At 50.9% G+C, this 24,429-nt stretch overlaps 1 protein-coding gene across 6 annotated transcripts; it reads left to right on the top strand.

The window, feature by feature from the left end:
• The first annotated feature begins 14,473 nt into the window (after positions 1-14,473).
• Positions 14,474-24,362, top strand: TCTE1 (t-complex-associated-testis-expressed 1). Of its 6 annotated transcripts, none has more exons than XM_027887690.1 (7): positions 15,294-15,389; positions 16,111-16,167; positions 16,386-16,485; positions 17,452-17,703; positions 19,622-20,190; positions 21,249-21,698; positions 23,635-24,362. In XM_027887690.1, exons 4-7 carry the CDS (start codon positions 17,520-17,522, stop codon positions 23,800-23,802), a joined length of 1,371 nt encoding a protein of 456 aa, XP_027743491.1. In that variant the 5' UTR covers positions 15,294-15,389; positions 16,111-16,167; positions 16,386-16,485; positions 17,452-17,519; the 3' UTR covers positions 23,803-24,362. The 6 variants fall into 6 exon arrangements, with proteins under 6 accessions (XP_027743488.1, XP_027743492.1, XP_027743491.1 ...); XM_027887689.1 differs by having other exon boundaries at positions 16,349-16,485; XM_027887688.1 differs by lacking the exon at positions 16,386-16,485.
• The last annotated feature ends 67 nt before the right edge of the window (positions 24,363-24,429 follow it).

Here is a 24,429-nt window from a genome sequence, read left to right as displayed (position 1 = left end):
TGTTTCTTGTTAGCTGCACCATTTTTTTCTGTTCTAGCAGAGGGGTTCATTCTATTCCTGCAGGCCTGGAAGTCAGCACACACTTGTGTCTAAGAGGTATCATCCTACTGCAGAACTTGGGACACCCCTCTAACTAAAAATGCTACTGTAATTTAGAAATGGGAAGAGAAATCCCACCTTGCTCGTGGGCTCAGGCTTGTTAGGCTATGCAGTGCGTGGTACTCAAGCCTGTCCTCAGAATGGAGGGAACAGAATCATCCCAGTCTCCACCTCTTTGTTTTGGATGAACGTTCCTATCCCTGTTTCTTCCTTGTAACTCCTTCCTTCTGGTTTCTTACCAGCTCCTACCTAAAAATCAGCACTGATCTGGTGAATTGTGTGAATGTTGCTGTGTCACAGCATGTAAGTCCCTGCAGCAAGACACCTAGTATTGAGGTGAGCAGGTGTCTCTCTCATAAACTGGTCATTTTTCACAAGCAGAAGCAGACCCAGCAAATTGGATTCATAAAGACGTTTCAGGCTTCATTGTTAGAGTGATGTCTAGAGCTCCTGGCCAAAGCACCATTATTTGAGATACAGTTTTGACCTAAATAGAGATCACAAGCTGAGGTAACTGAGGCAAAGGTGCAGTGGGATAGTGATACAAGCAGGTTTCACTGTGAGAGCAGCAAGAGCAGCCTGACAGGGATGAATTTCACCAGCAGGTAGGGTTGCCTGGCACTGTAAAGGGAGGTGGAGGAAGCAGTAGCTGCCTGCTTTTGGGGAGAGGGGGCAGGGTTAGAAGCATGTGATGCTGATGGATGGGTAGCAGGCAATGGCTGTCGCACAGATAAGGGTTGGTGAAGAGGATATAGAGGGGAATGGCCAGTGTCCTAATGAGAGATTTCCCACTTAGCTGTCTGCCTCAGGAAAGGAGGGTGAATAGCTGCTATGAGCAGAGCCTTTTTTTCCTTCTCTCTTCAATTAACAGCTCATTTTGGGGGGGAAAAAGGGATGTGGACTTAAGGGGCATCACCAGCAGACAAGGGGTTTTCTTCCCTATCTCAGAGGTTTGGGCTCTCCAGACCAAAATCTCATATGGAGCTTAATGTGGCTCCTACTCATCTTTGTGAAGTGCCATCAACTGTTTTGCATTGGATTAAGTGCCAGATATAAATGTGAGGACTCGGAAGAAGCTCTTTAGGGGCTGGTGGTGCTCCCACTGTCCTCCCCTGCTCCCCCAAAGCACTGACAGCTGCAGCAAGAGTGCAGACCTTAAGCCTTTGGTTCAGTAAATGCTGCTTCCAGCCAGGGAGCTTAAGGCAGAGCTTGTGGCAAAGGGGTCTGTGAGCCAAGACATCTGCCCTTGCTGCCATGAGTTCAGCCATCAGAGGGGTGCGCAGGCCCCTTTCTTTCATCACCCTGCCAGTGGGGCAGATTGTTGTTTGCCCCAGACTTCCTCTGCTTTCCTATATGCTGTAGCAGAGCAGCTTGGTGCTTTCTCAAATCTCTTTCCACTTATGAATGCAGAGGTACTTTTGGTGCTCATAAGATCTCTCCAAGGAACCTGAGCCCTGGGGAGAGCGGAAAGATTTAGCCCAGGGCTTTGGGGACCTTGTGAGAAGGCCGGTAAGGTGCTGGAGAGCATGTGTGGAATCCCGGGGAATGGTTCGTGCCATCAGTTGAAAGCAGCATCAGTGCTCAGTGTTGCACAGCTCCTGTGTTTCACTTGGGCCACAACAGTAGCACGTGTGGGAAGGGGAAGGGGTGCTCTGTCTTACAGGGAAAGCACTTCCCCAGAGTGATTTTGTGTTACTGTATTAATAGCTGCTACAGGAGATGATGTCTCCTTTCTGTATTGGAGAGTAGGTGTGAGGAGGAGGAAAGGAATGCTGGGCTGAGCTGCTCCTGCACGATGCTCCAAAAGCAGAGCTTGAGCTTGCCAGCAGCAGCCTTATGTAATTAACCCTCTTTGTCTTGACTATTAGCTTAAAAACCACTGAACCCTCGTAGAATTTTGTCCAGCCCCTTAAAGGGCAGAGGTCTGGGCACTGACCTTCAAGGTAATGCCTTTACTGATGGGGAAGTTGAGCCATTGTCGTCATTCCCCTGGAGGGCCAAGGGCTGCTGCTACAGAGGCACTGTGGAGCAGTGGCTCTTGGGGCTGTTAAGGAGGTCCATCTCACGTGTGGGAACTGTTACGCTCTCAGCACTGTGTGAAGAGTGAGCAGCAAAGGCCTGATGCCTTGACACTCCAGCTCTGTTTGTCCCCTCCTGTGTTCCATGAGAAAAGTGGCTTCCTTTCTTATGGTATTTGTACCAGCCCCAGCACCCACTGCACCCAGGGATGCTGCATCTCCTGCACCACCTTCCTATAAGCCTTAAAAAACACCTAGTCAGCAAGCAGGGCTGCAGCCTGCTGCAGGGGCACTGGCTCTTCTGCCTCAGCCAAGTCAGTCTTGGGGAGCCCATTTTCTTTCTCCTCCTCTGCTGCTCTTGGCTTTTATAAACATGAAATTCGTATTTCCCTTCCCCTTTCTGAGCCTGCAAGGATCATTGAAATCACAGCATAACCAAGTCGTGATCTTACTAGATCTTATAAGCTCAGTTACACTTAAACTGCTCTGTAATCAAAGAAGAAAAAGGATCTTACCCTACCACAGTGGTTCTGTGGAGGCACTTATGGTGCCCCAGCACCTCGAGCTGGTAAAGTGGGTTGCTGTAATAGAAATACTGGGATCTGTGCTGCAGCCATGCCAGGCCAGCACTGATCCTAGGAGAGAGCGTTTCCTGTTCTGGTGAGCCCCCAGTACACAGACTTACATCCTGTCCTCCTTTTACCCTGCTGCAGAGGGACAAGACATTCACATCCCATGCTGGAGCTGCAGTAGTTGCCACATTTCTGCCTGGCACGCCCTGCGTGTCAGGAGCAGGGCAAGCAATGCTCAGATGGGGGGACTTCAGGGAATGAAACACAAGTTTGAAATACAGTTTTCTGTCCCAAATAGCAGCCTACATTCCCTTACAGCCATCGAGGATCTAAGGTGCAAGCAGTATCCTGGGCAAATATTTGCAGCTCCGAACACATGCACACAGAAGGGACAGCAGGAAGTGGGGAAACTAATTAGAAGACAAAAGCATTTTTGCTGTGATCAGGTGCTGTCAGGTTGGCAACACCTCAGTAAGGCCAGATGGACCCTGAGGTCCCTTAAGGGCACCTGCAATGCAAGGGCTTGCCGGCCTCAACCCCAAGCAAAGTTCCTGACATCAGCAAAAGGGGAGCAGAACGTACTTGGGTGTCTCTTCTGACCCACTTTGCTCCAGGAGCTTCAGTCTCAGTACCCTGGGCTGCAGCATGAGAGGCTGGCATGCAGTGCCTGTGAGAAGCCCGCTCTCCCTAGGCACCCCTGCCACCCAGTCCCTGTGGTAGGTTGCTGTAGGGACTTGAGGTGCTGCACCTTGGGTCCCGAGGGACTCATTTCATGAATGTGCTGGGATTGTAGTGGTGGTAGCAGAGCCGAACCAGGCAGGGGATGCCATATGCATGCTGAGCCAGAGGCTCGAAAGCTGTGGGGCTTGGTACCTTACAGCTGGAACTGAACATCTCCCAGAGACACTGAACATAATGCAGCACGTCCAAGCTAAGCCCTCCAGGAAGGGAAAGCCCTCCAGGAAGGGGAATCAGAGGTGACCTTTAAAGGTCCTTCCCAACCCAAACTATTTTGTGATTCTACGTGCACGCTGGTAGTGTGCACCAAGCTAGTCACCTCGCGCATGTACTCATGTGTCATCCAGGAACCCACGCATCCACCTCTCAGTGGGTTTCTGAGTTACCCTTGCAGGCAGGCTCTCACCATCACAGTGCCCTGTGCCGTGGGCTCCCTGCTCCTGCAGCAGCCAGCACCCCCACATGAGCAGCTGCTGCACAGCACACACAAGGCTGCAGTGGTGAACCATGAACCAGGGACTTCCCACCCCTCAGGAGCAGCTCAGAGCCACCACGAGCTGGTGCTGCTGCTCACCCTCAGTGTCCTATAGGCCTGAGAAAGGAGCGGATGGCTCTGTGCTAGAGGCATTCAGCTGAGGGACAGGCAGCATGTTAGGGCATTTGGGCAGGGCAGGAGAGCCTCATGGCCAAATCACCCCTCCAGCCTTGGGCCCCCAAGCTTCTGGGGAGCATTCCTGGGAAAGAGGTGTTTCCACTGCAGCAGAACGCTGTCCACAGCAGCATGCTGAGAGCCTGAGGAGGCAGGAGAGGCATTTCATGGGGAATCCCAACAGCTCGCCTTTGCTGCGTGCCCTTCACGGCCAGCCGGTTCCCTGCGCGAGAGCACTGGCGCCTTGCAGTCAGCTCCTCAGCTTGGATTGCAGCTGGCGTTTCTGTGCCGCTTGCCCAGAGGCATGATTTGCTCAGCTGCAACCCAAAGCTTCTCTGTCCTCCAGAAAGCATCAGGAAAACCCACAGGGCTGGGAAAAGGGTTCCCCTTCCCCCTGCATCTTCCCCACCTCCACTCCAACTGCTGTCAGGAGCACCCTGCTGCTCAGCCCACCCTTGTGGGCTCACACCTTGAGGCGTGACAGGGCACACCTCATTTCCATGGAGGGATGAATTTTTGATTGACTGATGTCATTCTGGGCCTCAGTCTATTGGAGGATGGCTGTGGGGTCCCAGGATGTCAACACAGAGGGTATGCAGTGAGGCTGTCGTGGTGTTATCCAGGATGCATCCAGACCCATCATCCAGAGAGCCGCATGCTGCTGCATCTGCCGTGCACTGCAGAGCTGCTTATCCTGCAATTGTGCAAACATGGCAGGCCCTCATGGGAAGATGAGCGAAGCTATGCTCATGACCAGCCCCAGGCATTGGGGTGCTGCTGCCCACCACGTGTAATGGCTCTCTTGAGACTGGAGGGGGAATGGAAGGTGACCCTGTCCTGAAGGGTTTGCTGTGGTGTAGACTGGCATAAACTCATCTCACCCAAGTCCGTATTGCACACAGTGCCTGTGTGTCACTTTTGCAAGCTTCAGACTAGGGCTTCAGACTAAGTTGTGAAGTCCTACCATCCACAATCACTTAAGACTCCCATGGGGGCTGTCAGCCTCAAAGTACTGCTGCAACTCCAGTTCAAAACTCTTCCTGTGTTTTCAGCTGGCTGTGGGATCCCTATCCCAGAGCTATTGCCATCAGATAGTCTGGTTTTTCTGAGACACTCCACTTCTGCAGAGCCTGCTGCAGAAGTTCCTGAGGCTACGCAGACACTGGGTTACTATTCCAGTCCCCAACCAAGATCCCTGCATCTCCTAGTCCTTGCCCAGCCTCGTGTCACGCACTTTCCTCTTGCTTTGCATCAGAGGTTGCCTGGGCTTGAGGTCCAGGAACAGGGAGATAAATCTGAGGCTACGTAGACCTTCTTTTCACATGGTGAAGAATTATTTACACTCGGGTTGGGATTTGCTGCTCTACTAATTTTGTTGTCTCCTCGTTTGCCTGTTTGTCCCACATTCCACACATTGTTTCCTCCCTCCCTCCCCCTTCCTTCTCTCACTGCCCTCACTTGTGGGTGTCTTTTCTCCGTCCTTCTGGCTGGCCAGGTTAGGCAGGTGGAAGAAGATGCACAAGGAAGACAATCCATCAACTCAAATATCACCGAGTTTTACAGAAAAAGGGGGAAAGAGAGACAAAACCAAATGACCTTTAAAACAAGCAAGTTCTCAGGCTCCCTCCCCCACCCAGAAGTGGCTCCTCTGCTCTGCTGTAACCTCCTCCCTGCCCCAGCATTTATTTATAAGCACTATCAATAATTAAAAAGCTGCCTGCCTGCCTGCTTGCCTCGGCTACAGTGTTGACAGAGGCATTTCTGATGTTTCGTGGCTCAGCCTGGCTGCTTTGCTCACTTGGGCTTTTAATTTTCTTCCCCTGCCTTATTAGAAACACAGGAATCACCCACCTGGAACGGACCAGAGGTTCAGAGAGCCAGGAGAGTTCCTGCTGCAGCTGGTTGCCCCGAGAGTGATCCAGGAGTGGCCGGCTCTCACAACCCTGCAGCAGCAGCATGAGCTGTGATGTCTGGGGTGTCCCTGCTATGGGCACCACCACTCCCTGCCAGAGTCAGGCTCTGGGAGAAGAGACCCCCTTGTCCACATCTGAGAGCCCGTGAGCTCTCACAGTGGCTTCCTTTTGTGGAAAAGACAGCAAGTGAGGGCTCTGCAGCAGGACTTCCCAGTCCTGGGGGAGCAGTATCACCCTGGGCACCCAGTCCTGGGCACCTAGCCAGGGAGATGGAAGAAGGAGAGACCCACCAAACAGTGCAGCCAAAAAGCACAGCTGAGTGGGATGAGTTGGCCCTAGCAGGCAGAGCTGGAGGCCTTCCTGTAGAGGGGTATAGCTGGATTTAGAAATCAGAAATGGAAAGCTTTACATTGGTCCAGAGGAAGCACCACAGGGCATAAGCCAGGGACAGACCAGGCACAGAGGCAGCAGCTGGCCTTGGCACATTGCTGGCAGTACAGAAGTCCTTGGGAATGCTCCAGGTTGCTCCTCATGGGTTCAAAAGCACCCTGCGGGCATCAGGCAAGTTCTGACCCTTAAACAAAAAAAGTGTGGGTTTTCCAAACAGCCTGGCTCAGCAGCTGCAAGCAGAGCCAGCAGCATGTCAGGGCCGAGCCCAGCTCCCTTTACCAGTGCAATCCCGATGTGGTGATGGGGCACAAGAGGGAAGCCCAGTGGTTCTCCCTGAGCTGGCCTGCGATGCTGCCGGACATCGCAGAGACATTCAGGAAGCAGTGGCAAATAGCTGCAGCCAGAGGCATTTGGCAGCACGCACCCAACTCCCCCCAGCACACAGCGTGACGCTTTGGGCTCCCCTGCTCCACCAGCCAAGCTCTGAAAGGGAACACAAAGCAGACTGTGGCTCTGCTGTGGCCTCTGTGGCTCTGCCGTGGCCCCCACACCCTGCTGTGAGGCCAGGGGGTGCCCAGGAGCTGGGCACAGCAGCAGTGAGAAGCAGATCTGTCACAGAGCGTGGCTCTGGAGGGACAGTGATGGCAGTTGGCAGCTCCCGAGCTCTACTGATGCTGGGCTCCGCTGGTTTGGGAAGAGGGCACTAAAGGACAGTGTCAACTCAGCAGCCCTTGGTGCGCAAGCTCCCAGGCTGTCCTATCCCATCAGTGTCCGAATCCCACCGCAGCGACCGTCCCAACATTGTCCTTGCTGTGACGGGGTGGACAGGGCCCCCCTTCGGCCTCCGCAAGTTGCCCTACACCAGACCCTGCAACTGCTGATACAAGATATATGGAGCTGCTGCTGGGGGACACCAAGGGTCTGAGAGATGGAAATGGTGCCTCCTTCCTCAGGTACCCCCCTGTCCCCAGCCCATGCAGCCCAGCTGACCCAGGGATGCTGGAAGAGCTCACCCCTTCCCACTCCTCTCCTTCTTTTATCAGTCAGTCTCCAAGGAGTATCCCCAGCCTTCTAGGGAAGGGGTGTCCCCATGCAAGGGGTATCGGGTGTCCCTCTGCAAGGGTTATCATAGCCAAGCTGGCTTTGAAGGTAAATTAGGCAAGCAGGGATGATGCCCTCATTTCAAATATAACAAGGACATGGACCTCTGAGCTGCTTTTGGATGCCTGCATGAAGAAAGGGTGCTGCACTGCCTGTCCCAGGATTTTCAAAATCTCCCTGTGCAGTGCCTGTGCTGTAGGATCTGATCCCGTTTCACATCTCTCTAGAGCACTTATCCTGTTGCACGCACTTTGGTTTATCAAAACACAGTATGACAGGGATAGGTGGAAATGGGGGCAGTAAAGGGAATGACACAGAGTCACAAGCTAAAATGCAAAGCTTGGAGTACCTTGTGGAAAAAAGAGACTACGCAAAACCAGTGGATCATCGCCATGAGAGTGCTGGAAAACAGCCTCCCACTAATGCTCATCCCCAGCCTGGGAAGGGAAAAGCTTCACACCTGCTCTGAATGTCGTGAAGTCTGCAAGAAGCCCAGACAGGAATAGAAGTCACTAAATAGATGCTGTCCCTCCTCCAACCAAATATGCAGCCAGCTCTCCTCTCCCACGTGGCACTCCAGCTTGGCTCACACATCCACTGCCGAGTTTGTTGAGTGATCTGATGCCGTCCACTTGCAGAGCCCTGCAGCCAGCAGCCAGGTGTACAGAGAAGATGGAGTATGACCAGCATAGCTGAGGGAGCTGGCCACAGCTGGCATCCTCAGCAAGGACACAGCAGCACCACATTCCCCAGGAACTGAGGTGGAGAGGAGGAGGGCTAGCAAAACCTTAGTGGCCAGGGTTTCTGTATCAAATACCTCCTTCATGACCCAGCCTGCTGCAGCTAGTCCTGTTTCTGTGCATGTCTCTTCCTGGACAGATGTCTTCCTGATCCCCTCCGAGAAGCTGAGTGACAGCAACCTGGCAATGAGGGGACACACATGCTCCAGGGATGGCATCTGTGGGGATTGCTGCGACACAGTAGTGACAGCCGAGACCCTAGAGCTCAAGCAGTGCTAATGGAGATTCTCCTCCCTGAGTATCAAGAAAAACTGGCAAAAAGCGCCAGAATCCCTGCAGGAAAAGAGGGATTGCTCAAGGGGCCAGTTCTGAGCCAAAAGCAGCAGGCATTGTGCTGATGCAGCTGTTTGAAACACAAAGACTGGAAGTATCTGAGCACATCCTCCCTGGGTTCCTTTTGCTGTCCAAACACAGCCCCATGCACCCAGCAGGGCTCACAAATAGGATGTTTCTGCTGCCCACAGCCCCTGCTGTCTAGTAGGACAGTGGCTCTGCTTTTCCCCTCCTCCTCTTCCTCCTTGTTTCACTGTGGGGGCCTAGGCACTTGTCCTACCCAAGAGAAGCTTGCCAAGCCTTCAGATCTTCTGACCTGTAACTACCTTTGAAGGCAGTTACTCAGTGCTGTTGAGCAACCCTGGATCAACAAGAAATTTTCCAGCAAGTAAGGAAGGAAGCAGGGCCGGGGGAGCATGGAGTAAGCAGTGGCTGTGGTTGTATCCTCGGCATTGCTTGTTAATTATAGCAGAGAGCTGGGCACAGGGGAGAGCTTCAGAGCAGGTCCTCTCTTCCCTGGCACCCCTTGGTCTGGGGTACTTCCAGTACCTCCCATTCAATCCCACTGCAGCTAGAGCTGAAGACTGGGGAAGTTGGCACAAACATGGCAGCCTGAAATCTGGCAGTGCTGGTTCTCTTTCTCTTTTCTGTAGATTGAAGGGTGGAGAGAAAGGGAGGGGAGCCTGGCACAGCTCCTTCCTGAGCCTAGAGTGCCATCTGGCACTTGAATGCAACACAAGGGGCTGAGTAGGAGTCAGCAGAGGGACCTGAATCTTCTGGTCTGACGTTGGGGAGATTTTGGAGAGAGAGGACTCCAGCAGCAAGGAGACAGGGGTATTTCAAAGAGGAGCCAGGAGGTCCCTGGGCACAGATCCGGCACAGAAGAAGGTTTTCTAGAATCAGTCAAGAAAACATATGATCTGGGGAAAAAAGAAATTAAAAACTAAGAGGAGGCAAATAAACTGTCTTGCCTGGGGAGTTTCAGCTTGGTAGGATGGGATAGTGCATCTGCCCCTTTACTCTCACACAGCTGCAAGCAGCAAGAATCAGTGACAGCAAGGGGTTCCAGTGGTGGAAGGTGTTACTAGCTACTAAGCTGAACCAAGCAGGGAAAAGGCCAAGTTTTGGGGAACAGCAAGGATTCATTAAGACATCGTGGCTGTTCAGGTGGACTGAGTGGGGTCAGTGAAGTGCAGCCTTATTAAAGCATCTTGGGCAAACACCGGTGAGAGGGTGTCCTGCCCCAGAGCCAGAGTCTGGGATGTTCAGGAAAGATTTAACAGACATCCACATTTTCTTCCATCTTCTTGGGATGTGATTCCTGGGAGGCACAGTCTCAGTGGATGCAGAAAACCTCGTGTACTATTTTTGCAGTATTTTTGAAGTAACTCGAATGAAGGAAACCTTCCTACTTCAGAGTTCAGGCCAGAGGTGCAGTGGCATAAGATCAAAAACATCCCTCCCTTGGGCAGATCGTATCTTGACTAACCCCATGACATCTAGGCTGGGCCCTGTGGGAGACGGAGGCCAAGTCCAGGTGTATTTTGCTGTTTTGCACCAGCAGTGGAGGAAGGATGCCCCGTTTCACAGATCTTGGTGCAATGCATGATGATGGGGATGCCAACCATAATGACAGGTCAGATTCTCTGATTATTTCTTCCCCTGTTTTGTTTTTTTTAATTAATCTCCAAGAGAGAACACACCCACACCCTCGGGGTTTGGTGGGATCATTTATCTGACTCCCCACAGGGCTCCTGTGTGCCATCGGAAAGACCAGGCTGAGATGAGCTGCTGCAGCCTGCCAGCTAGCAGGCTCTGCCTCCGCCCCGTGCCCATCAACCACAGGCAAGGCCTGCAGGATGTCCTGGGGAGATGAGCCTGCACTCCTGCTGCCAAGCCCTGCTCCCCACAGAGCCAGTGCAGGCAGCAGATGAGCTGGTCTCTCCCTGCCAGAGCAGGCAAGGGGGTTGGAAGGTAGGAGGTAGAACCAGTCTCATTAAGGGTAATTACCATTCATCCCAGGGAGCAGTAGGAAAAAGAGCCCACATTCTCCCCATCTATTAATAGCTGTCAGCAGCTGCATGGTTCCTGCTGGCACCTAGGGAGAACAGAAAGCTTTGGGAGAGTGGCAGCACAGAGAGCATCCTGCTCCCCATTCCTTGAGCACTGGCTGCCCAGGGGCCTTTTTCCTCCTTCCAGGATGTCATTTGTTTTCCTGCTTCCCCCAGGACTCCAGGAGCTGCCAGCTGCTTTTAAACAGTGTTTTCCGGCAAGAGCTGCAGGGAGCCAGCCAGAGAAGGGCCTGGAGACAGGGTTTTGGAGACAGTCCCTGCTCCTCAGTATCCTCAGTTTGCTGAGTCCCTCCCAGTTTTGGCAACTTTCTGTGCTCCTCGTTGAAACGGTAGAAGCCATTCATGAAAGAGGACTCCACCAGTGCCAAGGACAAACCTTGCTGGCTCCTGCCCTAATGAATCCCTTTGGTGTCAGGCAGAAATAAAACACCAACAGCCTCCTCTTGAACCTGACCTTCAACTGTGCTTGTGGTTCCTCCCCATGGCGAGATGAACCACATCTGACAGATGAGTGTAGCCTAGCTCTGGGCATCAGCTAGAGAAGCTGCCCCAACCCAGAGTAAAGGACTCAAATAAATGATATCCTGGACTGGTATGGTGACTTCTGGCAACACAAGGGGATTTCGTTCTGTCACGGTGGGGTATGAGGACACAGGGGGCTGCAGAAGATGCACCAGTAGAGCTGACTTGGGAGGACACGTGCACAGAGGGGTTTTTTTTTCCACTCCTGCTACCTCCAGCTGCCAGTGCAAACAAACAGCCTGCCACTTGCCATGGGCAGAAGCCTCACCAGATGTTTTCCTGCAGTCCTGAGGATGGTCCTGGTGTCAGAGGGGAGGGGAAGGGAGGGAAGAGAGGGGAGGGCATGGGAGGGGAGGGGAGATGCTTGGCTGCAGGGTATCTTGGTGGCTGAGCAAAGCCAGGGAGGATAACATGTTACTTTTCCATCATGCCTGGGACACTAAAAAAGGTTGTCACCCTACAGCCATATCTCTGTTTCCAGAACAACACCTGAATCTTCATATTAGCAGCAGAAGATGCCTTGTGGGATATGTTCCTCCCACACAAGGCACTGCAGAACCTGGCTCCTGTCCGATTTATTTGTTGTGATATGAGTTTTGACTATTGTTACACGGTCCTCCAACTCCAGGCAAAGCTGGCAGAGCTGATAATGCACAACGCCAACACAGGTGCTGTCTGGGGGAAATCTGAGACCTGGCAGCTGCAGGGATACAGAAGGCACCTGTGGTCTGCTGGTAGGATGATGCTCTAGTCACTAAGGCCAGGAAGCAGCACCTTCCCTCATCCCCACCCTCAGATGTGAACAGGGGGAATGGGAATGGATACAGATGTTTTACCCTACACAGTCAGCTTGAGGAAGAAAAGCCACTGCACACCCCACTGGGAACAGGTGCTGATGCCTACACTCGTGGAAATAAATGCTAAGATAGATAAAGAGTTAACACAGCTATGTTTTGACTACCACTACTTGGTTTTGGCATATGATTCAACACCTGATCGCATCCAGTTTGACAACTGACTTCAATACTTGGGCTGTGTTGTCTCTGGGAATCAATGACTGGACAGACACAGCTGGACTCCATGGGACAGTGAAGTCTCCAAAATACTACATTTGCATCATGCTAGCCATGAGGGGGGCTAAAAACGTCAGTGTTGATGGCTTGTTGAACATTCAGCTCAGAAACTGATCACTGTTGTGGAGGCAGCTAAGGGGAGCTATTTCTGTGGATCCAGTTTGGCTATCTCGTTTGCTATTCAGGTGTCTGACTTAATACATGCATGGAAATCAGTGCAAGAGAAAATATTTCTGATCTTATATTGCTCTCATTTCTCCTTTTCAAAGTCTCAAAAGCCCTGAAGATGTATTCCCAGGAATAACATGGTCAGTGTGGGGTCAGTGTTTGTGAAGGGCTTTGCAAGGCTTTTGACACCCCCACTGTGTTAAACAGCAGCTTGACTCACAAGGTGGTGTCACTGTCTTCTGGGGAGTTGAGTGACAGAATCAGGCCACACCTAGAAAAAGAAGTACACTGCTGCCAAAGCCTAACTTCCCATCTTTGAAACTCACAAAGTAGGCCTCAAAATCTTGATCCTTTTTTTAATCTATGCCTCTTTGCATTTATTGTTATGCTGCTGGGCCTTTTGGGTATTCTCGGATCATGCTTGTAACATCTTTTTCACGACCAGGAGGTATATTTTATATGAAAGTCAGCACAGCTTCCTAAAAATGCCAGCTATTATGGGACTTGCAGGACAGTTATGAGAGCTGGCATCAGTGTTATGTATGCTCCCACAGGGCACAGGCTGGCTGTGCTCCTCATGTGCCCACTACTGAGTGTATCAGCATTCTGATGAAGAGAAAGAAAGACACATTTTAGTTTGAAAATCCCCTGGCAAATACTGAAATGCTTAGATCTGAGGAATGGAAAGAGAAGGTTGAATGTTTTTATCCCTTTGTTTACTCTTTGTATTCCACCTCATTATGTGTGTGTAGTCACTGCCTTGACAAGAATTCCAGTCTTTCCCCTCCTCAACAGAGGATGCTTAACAGCAGAATGAAAAAAGAGCACATCAGGGAGGAGCGATGGGCACACAGCAGAGGGATCAAGATCTTCTTGCCTTCGGTGGAGTTCTCAGGTTTGCTCTTCTCCCCCTTGGACCTGCCTGAGATCTGCTGTTCGGCGGTAACAGCCCCAAAATATGAGGCCTTGGAGCAACCCTGTTTCATGCACTGACAGTGTACCTTTAGCATCACAAACACGCAATAAAAACCAGGTATCTTGAGGACTGTAAAACATTCACCCTCCGAATACTGGTACTGAACCATTCACACGCCCTGCTCTATTCTTTCCGTTGTGCCGTGATGCCAGAGCAGCTGTCGCTGCAGGAGTGTCCGCGACCTCGGCCCCTCCCGCCCCACTCCAGCACTCCTGGAGCATCCCCCTGAGGGGTGAGCTCCTCCGTGCTCGAAGAAGGGGCACCCACTCGGCGCGATCGTGATGCGGGACCAGCTGCCCCTCGAGCCCCACGCGTGCCCGGCCGGGTGTCCCTCCCGCCCCGCGGGGGCCCCGCCCGGCAACGGCCGCGTCCGCAGCGACAGCGGCGGCGGGGCGAGGGCGGCGGGGCCGGGTGGTTCCTGCTCCCCCCCGCATCGCAGCAAGGGACGGAGCCGGCAGCCAGAGCCCCCCGGGCCCGCGGGGCCGGCAGGGACCCCGCACGTTTCACGCCCGGGTGCGCCCACGGCGCTGCGGGGGCTGGGAGCGCCCACCTCCCGTGACCGGACACGTCGACCCTCCGGCAGTTTGCAGGTCTGATTCTTAAGGAAGCCGGGCCGGGCTAATGAGTTTTCTTCCCTCTCGGGGTCTCTGGAGAGGAGCTTGGCCGGGAGCGGGTAGCGCAAGGCCGTGCCGCCGGCATCCCGTGGAGCTGGGCTGGAGGGGCAGCAGCCAAGCGTTCTCCTTGCCCGTGGGGAAGGGACCCCTCTCCGAGTAACCGGGGGCTGGCACGGCAGAGCCGGCTGTGCGCAGTGGCCGGGGCTGCGGTGGGCGATGCTTAGGTCCGAAAGGGCTTTCGTGTTTCTGACATCCCTTTGGGGCAGAGATCCTTCCCGGGTCATGCTGGCAGAAGTCCAGGACCTTCACACCGCCTGGATTACAGTGGTGACATTAACCATATTCCCAAAAGGCTGGCTGGCCTTGTTCTACCTGATCTCCCATTACAGACAAATTTCATTATATCTGAAGCTAAATAGATTCCTCATTTGACATGCCTTTTTTCCTTTTTTCTTTTTTTTTTTTCTTTTCTTTTTAACACACTTAAAACCCATTGCAGACACTCAGCCTCTTGATTAGCCTGTCTTAATGCACACTTAGCATCAGCCTTTGGAAGCGCAAGGGAGTGTGGCAACTCACCTCAGGTGGCAGCAGGATCAGCAGTGTTAGCCAGCACTTGGGATTGTGTGCCCGGACTACAGATAACAGCACCAAGGTCAGGACACCTGCAGAATAACTGGTGTGCCGCTGCAGTGGTGTAAGAGCTTCCTTGATTCATGCATAGACAGAGATTCAATGTGAATGGGATCTTGGCCAGGGCATAACCACCCTCAGAAAGAATTTCTCCTGCACTTGCAAACTCTCCAGTAAATGCAGTGTTTAATTGTTTCATATCTTGGATCTCCATAATGCTGATAAGAAGCATCAGCCAAAGGTCACCAGTTTCCATACAGCTCTTCTTTTTTGGTCTCCATGGGTTTTGGTGTGAATCAGAAGAGCAAAAATTTTTATTCCCAGGTCAAAACAGGCTCAACTGGAGAAGCTTTGTTAGGCGCGTTAGTAGCAGCATAAGTTGGCTGTGTGAGTGGACTTCTGTCAGCTTCCTCCTGGGAAGGGAAGTGTGATTTTTTTTTTTTTTTTTTAAGAATTTTAGCATTATTTACCTTTCAGTCTAACCCAGTTGTTAAATGATACATTGGGAGTTTACTACATGACCCCATTCGTTGTATATCATTTAATAAAGCCTTTTTAGGATAGGTGACCGCTGTGCGTGTAGAGTGTGTGGGAAGGAGTGTGCATTAATTCTGTTGTCTTGGTTTATTGCTAGTGAATTACAGTGCTTCTCCACTTTTAAATACACGCTTAGCAAAAGCAGGTATGGAAACTAGCTTGGCGTGTCAGCTCTGGATGGGTGAGACTTCTGCACCCGAGCCAGAGGGGATGAGGGCCGAACGAGGTCCTTCCCCTGGTGGTAAGCACACCTGGCAGGGTGTGCTCACTGTGCTGGCATGGTGGGAATGGAATTGGGAGTGGTGACTCAGCATGAGACCTGGCACTGGGGTTGACTTGGAGGCCTTGCAGCCTTGCTCTTGTTGGCTTCAATAGTGAGTGACAAGTGGGGATGGCAGAGTCAACTGAGCTACTTGCTCTGGGGCTCAGGTCAAGGGAAAGCTTCTCAGCAGCCCAGACACAGAGACCTCAAGCTGTCTGCCTCTCCTTTGTGCCCACCTGACATTGGGGCTGGCCCACAGCTGAGCAGTGCGCAATGACTCACCTCTCACTGCAGGAGAGCTTTGCTCAGAGAGCTTCGTCCATTGCATGGAGGCAGCTGCACTGTTTCTAGAGATGGGTTTCAGCTCTGCCTGTGTCTCCTGCTTCCTCTCCAGCAGTCCTGCATGTGCCATGGTTTACCTACCCTTCAAAAACTGGTAAATTGGCAGTTGGATCACCTGCTGGAACACAGACAGGAAATAATCCTAGGCCACCAATGCTGCACTAGCTCTCCCCAACAGCTGGCCTTTAATGATTGCTTCCAAAAGGTCAGGAAAGCCATCAGAAGCTCCAATTAGCTGTGACTGGCCTGGGGGACAGAGTGATACAGATGATTTTTGAATAGGACAAAGGATTGAGCAGGGAGAAAATATTTTTCCCAGTCACTTCTCTTCTATTAATGCCACCTAACTGCCTTCCAGCTGTGCTTTGCCCTTCTGCTGAAGTCCATCAAGCTCCAAGAGCCGGGTTTCAGCTGGGTAAGTGTGCTGTGGAGAACCAGCACCTTTCTCCCGAAAGGTGGCCCACCATCATAGCACCTTCTTTTGGGGCTGAGAAGCTTTTCAGGAAAACAACTCTCAGACCATCCTCACACCTGCCTGTTGCTCATTCCTTCTTCCACATCCATCCTTCTTCAGACCAGGCTCCCTTTTTCTACAGCCTTTGTCTTTGCCATCTGTACACCAGTGCCTCCCAGGAAATATAGCTTCATCCTCCTGCTTTCTTGTTGAACCTGGAACTCAAGTGGAAGATTCTTTCCTGGTGTCTTCTCTGCCTCTTTCGGACTGGTAGTGCTGGTAAGAGAACCGTTAGGACTTCCAGGCAATAACCGTACATGTGGGATTCTGATGGCAGAAAGCACTGGCCCTGAGGTTGGAGTAGGAAACGGCAAATGGACAACTTTGGTCTGGGAGGGCTCTGCAGAGCTAATAGGATTGGGCATACTTTCTCCCGTTCCAGGCTGGGTTTTTAGTTCATATTTGCTCAGGCTGAGTGCAGTCTGAACAGGTCTGACCCATCTCATCTGTTAATGGATGTTTGGAAAGAGTTCAGCTGGATGGTAATTGAGAAATGCAGGGGAAAAAAAAATCACACTTATAATGTATTCATCTGTAAACCATCTGTCTTTAAAGAGTCATAAGAACAGACATACTGGATCAAATTGGGGGATAGCTGGCCCAACAACCCATCTCTGACGACGGCTAGAAGCAGACACCTGGAGAAGAGTAGACAAACAATGCAAGTATATGTTCTTCATTCCTCCAGCAGTCTCCCCACCTCCAGTTGTGTTCAGCTCACACTGAGCCACGTGATTTCTGCGCATTTAATCATTCTCAAGGGGTTTTTCTTCCATGGACTTGTCCTGGAACCTGCACAGTCTCTTAGCATCCACATCATCCCATGGCAAGGGATTCCCCAGTTCAACTGCAGACCATGTAAAGAACCATCATTTCCCTTTGCTTTAAACCCAGCTCCTGTCAGCTTCACCTATTCCTTTTATTGGAAAAGACAGTAAACAATCAATTCCCGTCCATCCTCTTCAACAGCACTCTGAATTAACACCACATTATTATCTGCTTATTACATGTAATGCCTAGAGACCTCTTTGGATGGGGCGGGATATCAAGATAAGGCTGAGTAATAGTTGTTTGGCTGAAGTGCTCCAGTCCAAAGCAGAGGAGGCAGGCAAATGTGTATTACAGAAGAGCAGTGGAGCAGATCGTTCTTATCACTGGCCTCTTTCTTGTCTCTTTCTTTTGCAGGCAGTCCAGCTGGAGAATGTGGTGCTGACTCTTAAGCACTTCTGAGGGCGAAGTGGGTCCTAAGCAGGATGCAGCAGCCAGTGACTGGTGACAGGAGCACAGCCATTCCCTCGCCACGTCCATCTCAGGCCAGCTTTGATGCTAGCTTGTACTACGCACGCCGGTGCATCACTGAGGACCCCAGCTGGTCTCTTGTCACTGTCCCTCACCTCACTGAGCTCTGCCTCCAGCACATCGTTCACAATTTTGAAAGTAAGTGGGGGTGCATTTACCCTGGGGCACAGGGAGAGAGAGCATCAGTCCCAGGGAGCAGAGGGTCAACAAGGCAGGCAGATGCATCTGAAAGGCAGAGTGTGGTACCCAGCCCTGCCAAAGGGACAGATGGGGAGAAATATCCCCTTGGGCAGCCAGTTAAACAAACTGTTTAGTTGCTAAGTATGTACTTCTACACTCCAGGGATGGCTGTAGTCCTCTGGGCTGCTGTCCAGGATGTGACTATGCCCTGACCTTGTTCAATCATATTGTCTTCCATCTGTGCTCTTCTGGACTCACCTCAGCCATGGCTGGATCTGCGGAGCTGCTGTTTCCTCCTCTTGATTCATATACTTGTTATGGTAGCGCTTGAGGATGGAGCCCTGTTATACTGAGAGCTGTACTCCTCCCTGCCTGGAGGAACTGCCATCTCAGAACACGTATTGTACTCACAGACTCAGCCCTCCTCCATGGCTTTTGGTGGTGATGTGACAAGTTATATCCCTGGGCAGAGAATGTGCTTTTGAAGCAGGTGGACTGAGGAAACAGCAAAACAGAAAAAGCATGTTTCATCTGAGAACTGACTGGGAGGGGGAAAAGAAGGGCCTACCTGTCTTCTTGGCTGACTCAGTGAAGTGGCAGCAGAAACCAAAGACAGCTCTAAGGCTATCTCGACACTGGGACTGTAAAGACAGTACAGAGGAGCTCCGTGCTGCCTTATGCCAGGAGCTGATGGTACCCGAGGGTTTGAGCTGGGACACCCTTGCAATCCTATCAGCCTCATCAGTAAGTCTGATGCCAGATGGATTGGGCCTACATTGTACGTACATAAAAGCAGTGTGCTTGGTGTCATGGGGACACTCATGCTATTACTTGAGCTGTGCAGCTGCACCTTGCCCACTGCTGTGGCCTGAGTGAACCCAAGCGAAACTAGCCCAGTCCTGCCCATATGTGTCCCACCTCTGCTTGTGTTGTGGGACTTAGCAGAGAAGGTCACTGCAGTGTTAACTGTAGGACACTGGAAAATAGACTCCAAGAAGAGGCTGTGGTAAAACTCTGGGTGTCCTTAGGAAGGAAATGCTACAGCAACAGAGGAAATATAAAGATAATCCCACTTTGTGTCTCAAAATCTGGTTTCTCAAGCACAGATAGGTCTCTCCACTGATGATACCTGTTACTCAGTATGACTCTGTACGTGTCACCAAACAGTCATGATGTGAGTACCCATGGCTTTTCTCTGGCATTTCCCACCACAAAGAACTTCCACCAGACAGAAGCTAGCTGAGGCCTAGGGTGAGAACTGGGAAAGAGTCTGAGGGGAGAGAGTTCCTGGGGAAACAGAACTTTTATTTAAACAAGGTGGGCCTAAAAGCTAGGAGTGTGTCTCAGTGAAAATGAATCGGTTTAGGGTAAGACAGACATCTGAGTTAAGATAAATAGGCACAAGGACCTGCATGAAGAGCACACACAGACAGTCGTTCTCAAATACTGTTCTTCAATATGCTTAGAAACCAAAAGGGAGAAAGTTCAGCAAATGGCAAACCAAGCTCTCCCATTGCTATACAGCTGAATTAGCTCTCTTGGGAGCAGAATTCCTGCTCTGAATATAAACTGCATTCAAACTAAATTTAAATGGGGAGCTAAGTTTCTGTTGCAGTTCTCAAATATTATGAGAGTAAACCCAATTACGCTGATATTTATTGTAAAAGTTAGAAATCCTACACAGAAATGTAGGAGGTGAATTCTACGTATTTTCTGCCAGCTTAGTTATGCACACCAGCCTCTGGCAACTAAGAAGAGAGCCAATATCAGCAGAAGGGAGGGCCTGGGCACAGAGCTGCGGGGCTGGGCAGAACCGTAGAGCTAGCCATGGATCTTACAGCCAAGACCAATCTGTCCATCTTTTTATTCCTTCCAGAAAACCCTATTTTGAACTATCTTCTGCCTAAGCACCAAAGGAAGGTGCTGGACAGGCTCTCCACTGGCCTTCCACTTGCTGTGACTGCCAACCTAGTAAGCGATGAGGAGTACTGGAAGAGGTGCTGTACTGAGCGCTGGCAACTGTGTGATGTCTCCAACTATGGAGACAGCTGGAAACGGATGTTCTTTGAACGTCACCTGGAGAACATCCTGAAATGTTTCACCCCTAACACCACAGACCCCAAACAGGTCCTGGAGCTCATCCCACTCTGCAAAGGCTATGTGAGGAAACTGGAGATTGATCAGTTCCTGCCACCGGTGAAGGTGGATCAAAAAGAGGAGAGGGATGACCTCTCTGATGCAGGGAGTGACTTTGAATCTGGTGAGGCCTCTGTGCAACACTACGACCTGAAAGATCTCATTACTGCTCTCCCTCACCTTGAAGAGCTTCATCTCACTTATGGTGTGAAGGACTGTGGCATGAACTTTGAGTGGAACCTCTTTAACTTCACCAACCAGGACTGCTGCAATTTGGCTGCTGCTGTGAAGATGTGCCACAACCTGAAAGTAGCGTACATCAAACTGAACCTTCCCCTTCCTCAGATAGATTTTCAAATCACCTGGGGATAGAAGTGCAGGGACCAGTTTTGCTGGCAGCACCCTTCCTTTTGCAAGTTACAGAGTCTGGCAGAGCACAGAGATGTAACTTGCTGGCCTAGTGCTGAGTATCTCGTTCTGCAATGTCCTTGTTAAAACGGGTTGTCAGAGGGTCAGTGAGAAAAATACTTGCTCCCACAAAACATGCTGCCTGTAGCATAAGGGACAGCAGCACTCCTGTTTCAACTCCTCACACAGTTCTGGGAGGGAAGGAGAAATCCAGAGAGAGTTCTTCATAAGGAATTTTTGGTAGTAATGCTCAGTAAATACATGCCAAGGTGCAAAGATGCCCAAGAAGAGCATGGGGACATACTCACATTTCTCTTAGAATGAAGAAGGGTTTTCCTCCTGGGCATTAACAGCATCTTCAGTTCTGTGGTAACTGCAGTGGAGATAGCCCCTCCCAAACACCAGTAGGCTTTCCTATCTATAGTGGAGACAGGGCAAGCTGGCTGAACACTCTCCCCATAAATCAGCATGCTTTGGGAAATATGTGTCTACTTGGCTTCCAAAAGAGAAATGACCTCTCTTGAGGCTGTTAAGGTGCCTGGGCAGCACAGGACATTGCACCGTGGTTACCACTGGTGTGCGCGTTCATTCGGACAATGTTTGACTGTGATCTGGGGTGGGCTCTGCTGTCACTTGCTGCAGATGTTTGGACAGCTTTATCTTGCTTTAATTTAGCCCCTGGTTAGAAATCTTGTAAAGTCAGAGGAGAGGAACAGGAACTTCCAGAAGACAAACCATGTTTCCCTAGAATAGGCATGGGACACCAGTGGCATGCCTTGCCTGCTGGAAGTATCTGCCCACTATGAAAGCAACTACTTGACCCTACTGGCTAAAGGTGATGGAAGTGAAGAGAGATGAAACCTGTTTGGAGGACCATAGGCTTATCTCCCTCGAGATCTTGTACGAAGCTCAGTCCAAAGCACTGGCTGTTTTAGTGACCCTGTTTTTTATCCCCCCAGGTTTTCAAGCTGACACGAAGCAATGTGGATGATGAAAAGACTAAGATCCTGGCCCGTAACTTGCTGGATCACCCCTGCTTGGTGGAGCTGAATTTGTCCCATAATCTCATCAGGGACAAGGGGGCACAAGCTCTTGGCAAGCTGATCAGTCGCAGCAAATTAGAAACCCTCGATCTGTGCAACAACCAGATCCATCACCTGGGGGCTCAGGCTCTTGCTCAAGCCCTGGCTGAGAAGTCCACCCTGACCTCCCTGAATCTGCGCCTCAACTGCGTGGAGGACAAAGGCGGGGAGGCGATTGGGCATGCCCTGCTGACCAACACCACCCTGAAGTCCATCCATCTGGGAAGTAATAACCTGTCAGAGGCAACTGCTGCAGTGTTCTCCCAAGTCCTGGCTCAGAACACCACCCTGAGGAGCATCAACTTTTCATGCAACCAGCTGGGGCTGGTAAGAAAACCCACTTCTCCTTGCAGTCTGTGAAGCCTGTGTGGTGACCTTGAAAAGCAGATGCTGTGCCTGCCCTCCCTCAAAGCCACAGAGGCAAATGCATCCTTCGTTTTGCAATCTTGCTGTGATGACAATCAGTTGCGAGCAGGAAAGAGACTCTAGCAGAGGGCGGGAAGGAGAAGGACACCTTCTGTGTGTGCACATATATTTATCTCACTTGCTACATCTAGCTCTGTGCACAGGGCTGAATCTGGCTTTGAGGCTTTGGGCTTTTGGGCAGGGAGGGATTCCCCCTCCCAGGAAACTGAACACCAGAGAGTATGTCTGGGAAAAATCACAGCCACTTTGCACATGTGAGAATAGTTAATAATGATGGGTGACATGAGATGAGGGCCTCATGCATATCCTCTGTGCTTTGGATCTGCTGTGCCATCTGTCACTCAGCAGCACACAGATAGTGTCACCCTTCCCAGAATTTCTCCCATCCATCGCATGCTCAGAGGAGACTGTTAGAAAATTGGCTCAGTTGCTGAGCTTCTTCAACTCACCCTGCAGCCCTGGAGCGGTGCGCTGGGTCACAAGTGTCACGTCTGGGTGCTTATAAGTTGCTCCTAAAACACGGGCTTACATTTTCTAGGCAGAAGAGCATCCACAGATCTTACGACATCCCAAAGAGCTGCAATATGCAACATGCACACAAACCAGACCGCTTCTCCTCTGCCGATTAAAAAGAGCTTTAGAAATCCGAAACTAGGCAGCCAAAAGCAATCATGCTGGCTTTTAAACTTTCTGTGCTGCCTCAATTATTCTCACTGTCAAATAAAGAGACAGCAAGACCAGCTGTCCCTGCTGGCAGGAATATTGGCATCAATGTGTTTGACAACGGTTTTAAAAGGATTTGATGGCAGAAAACCTTTTGTGAGCTCTGAGTTTTATGGTCCTGGATGTGGAAAACCATTTGAGTGTAATGATACAAGTGGGCAAAGGTTGGAAGGTTTTTGTTTAGTAAATAATAATCTCTATGCTTAGCATCTTCCTTCTGATAGCTCTCCTGTTACCCATTTGTGAAGCCTCACAGCAGCCCAAAAGTCAGCTGGTGGTATTATCTTTGCAGAAATTGGGGGTTTTGCTAGACATGCACTAAATTCTGACCTCTGTACCCCATTACAAAGAGACTCCTTCCCAGTCCTTTTTGCTCTGCCCATTTTGGCAAAAGGGCTAAGAGGCAGGGTGCTGGGACGAGGGGACCATCTGGATGGAGGAGATGGGGCAGGAGGTGTATTTGGTGCCTGAAAGAGAATAGCTAGGATGGTAAAAAGTTCAATTTTTCACATCTCTAATACCTTTGTTTGGGTAACAAAGGGAAATGCCCCAGAGCGAGTTACCTCCCTAAGGCTATCTACATCACATGTTCTGTCCCAAGCAGGCTGGACCTCAGTTGTGTGAGATGTTCCCCTCAGGAAAGCCAACCCAGCCTGGGAAATGGCATCCAGGCAGGAAACTGCCGGTGCTGGGGCTCACACCACTGATGAGAGGAGGAGCAGGATGAGGAGCAGTACACTAATCACACTGCCATTTGTCCTCAGCCAGCAGTGAGCTGGGGACTGGGGGACAGGGGGAGCAGACTCCTCTCAGGTTATCACTGCCAGACAGACGTGTTATTAACCAGCCTGAGCTTGAGAACTCCTGACATGGTACCCAGAGGGAGTCATTAGCATGTGTCATATCACTGAGAGATGCATAAGGTTACACTCCTTCCCTGCACTTCTCCTGTAAGAAACATTCAGGCTTCGGTGAAGGCCTTCATCCCTTTCGGCAACATCTCATGGACTTTCCACTGCCAGCAGCAGAAGTTGCCCTGGGGAGGAGAGAAAAGGAGCAACGCACCTCCCTTTTGGATCTCCTCCTTTAACCACCCCTTCTCATCCTTTTGCAGGATGGTGGGAAGCAGCTGCTTGAAGGGCTGGCAGACAACAAGACTTTGACTGAGCTTGACCTCCGCCAGACAGAGGTGGACCAGGAGGCTGAGTACCTCATTCACCAAATTGTGTGGGCCAATAGGGAAGCAGTGAGGCTGCAGCACACCACCACCAAGCCCCCCTGAATAAAATGCTCCAGAGCAATGAGCTTGGGAGGCACAGTGTTAGAGATACTTTACTTCAAAGTCTTGGTTTTATTTGTATTCCTGAGAAACACTTAATCTTGTGGCTGCTATCGCAACCTTTCCCAGGCCCCCATCATCCAACCTGTGGCTTAATAGGAGACAGACGTAAGACCTCAAGGGGCTGTAGTGGCACCACAGAGCAATCTGCGTCTTGAGCCCCCAGATTATATTCCACTTCCTGTGGTGTTTCTAACGTGCCCCAGCAGCCAGCTTAATTCAGGTAACTGTTCCACCTGTAAAGCAGCTGAGGTGAAGTCTCTGCCATCTAAACATAGTCCAGAGCTAACTTTCAGGACAGGCAGTTTTTTTAAGCATTTTGCTGGGGAGGATGTGAGATGCATAGGGGATTGAGGGAATGTTGTTTCTAGTTCCTTGGCAGCTTTTTCTGGATACTGCCCTGCTCAAGAATTTATTTGTATTTATAGCAAAATCTGTCTGGAGTCTGATATGGATGGTGAAAAGCAGTAAGAAATAAATTCAATAAATTTTAGGTCTCACCACTGTGGTTTCCTGCTTTGGGTTGCTACGCCTTTGATCAGTGCTAGCCTGCTTTGCAAACAGGTGAAT

This window comes from Empidonax traillii, unplaced genomic scaffold (assembly GCF_003031625.1).
Source record: "Empidonax traillii isolate 1590-97213 ecotype Southwest subspecies unplaced genomic scaffold, ASM303162v1 scaffold218:size1087226, whole genome shotgun sequence".
Classification (NCBI taxonomy): Eukaryota; Metazoa; Chordata; class Aves; order Passeriformes; family Tyrannidae; genus Empidonax; species Empidonax traillii.
The sequence above is the reverse complement of the archived record's forward strand: the minus strand, read 5'-3'. Positions and strand labels throughout refer to the sequence as shown.

Coding starts and splice junctions, on each gene's coding strand:
- TCTE1 (XM_027887687.1), top strand. CDS start 17,520: ATGCAGCAGCCAGTGACTGGTGACAGGAGCACAGCCATTCCCTCGCCA. Junction 20,191..21,248: donor AGATGTGCCACAACCTGAAA/GTAGCGTACATC, acceptor TTATCCCCCCAG/GTTTTCAAGCTGACACGAAG. Junction 21,699..23,634: donor CATGCAACCAGCTGGGGCTG/GTAAGAAAACCC, acceptor ATCCTTTTGCAG/GATGGTGGGAAGCAGCTGCT.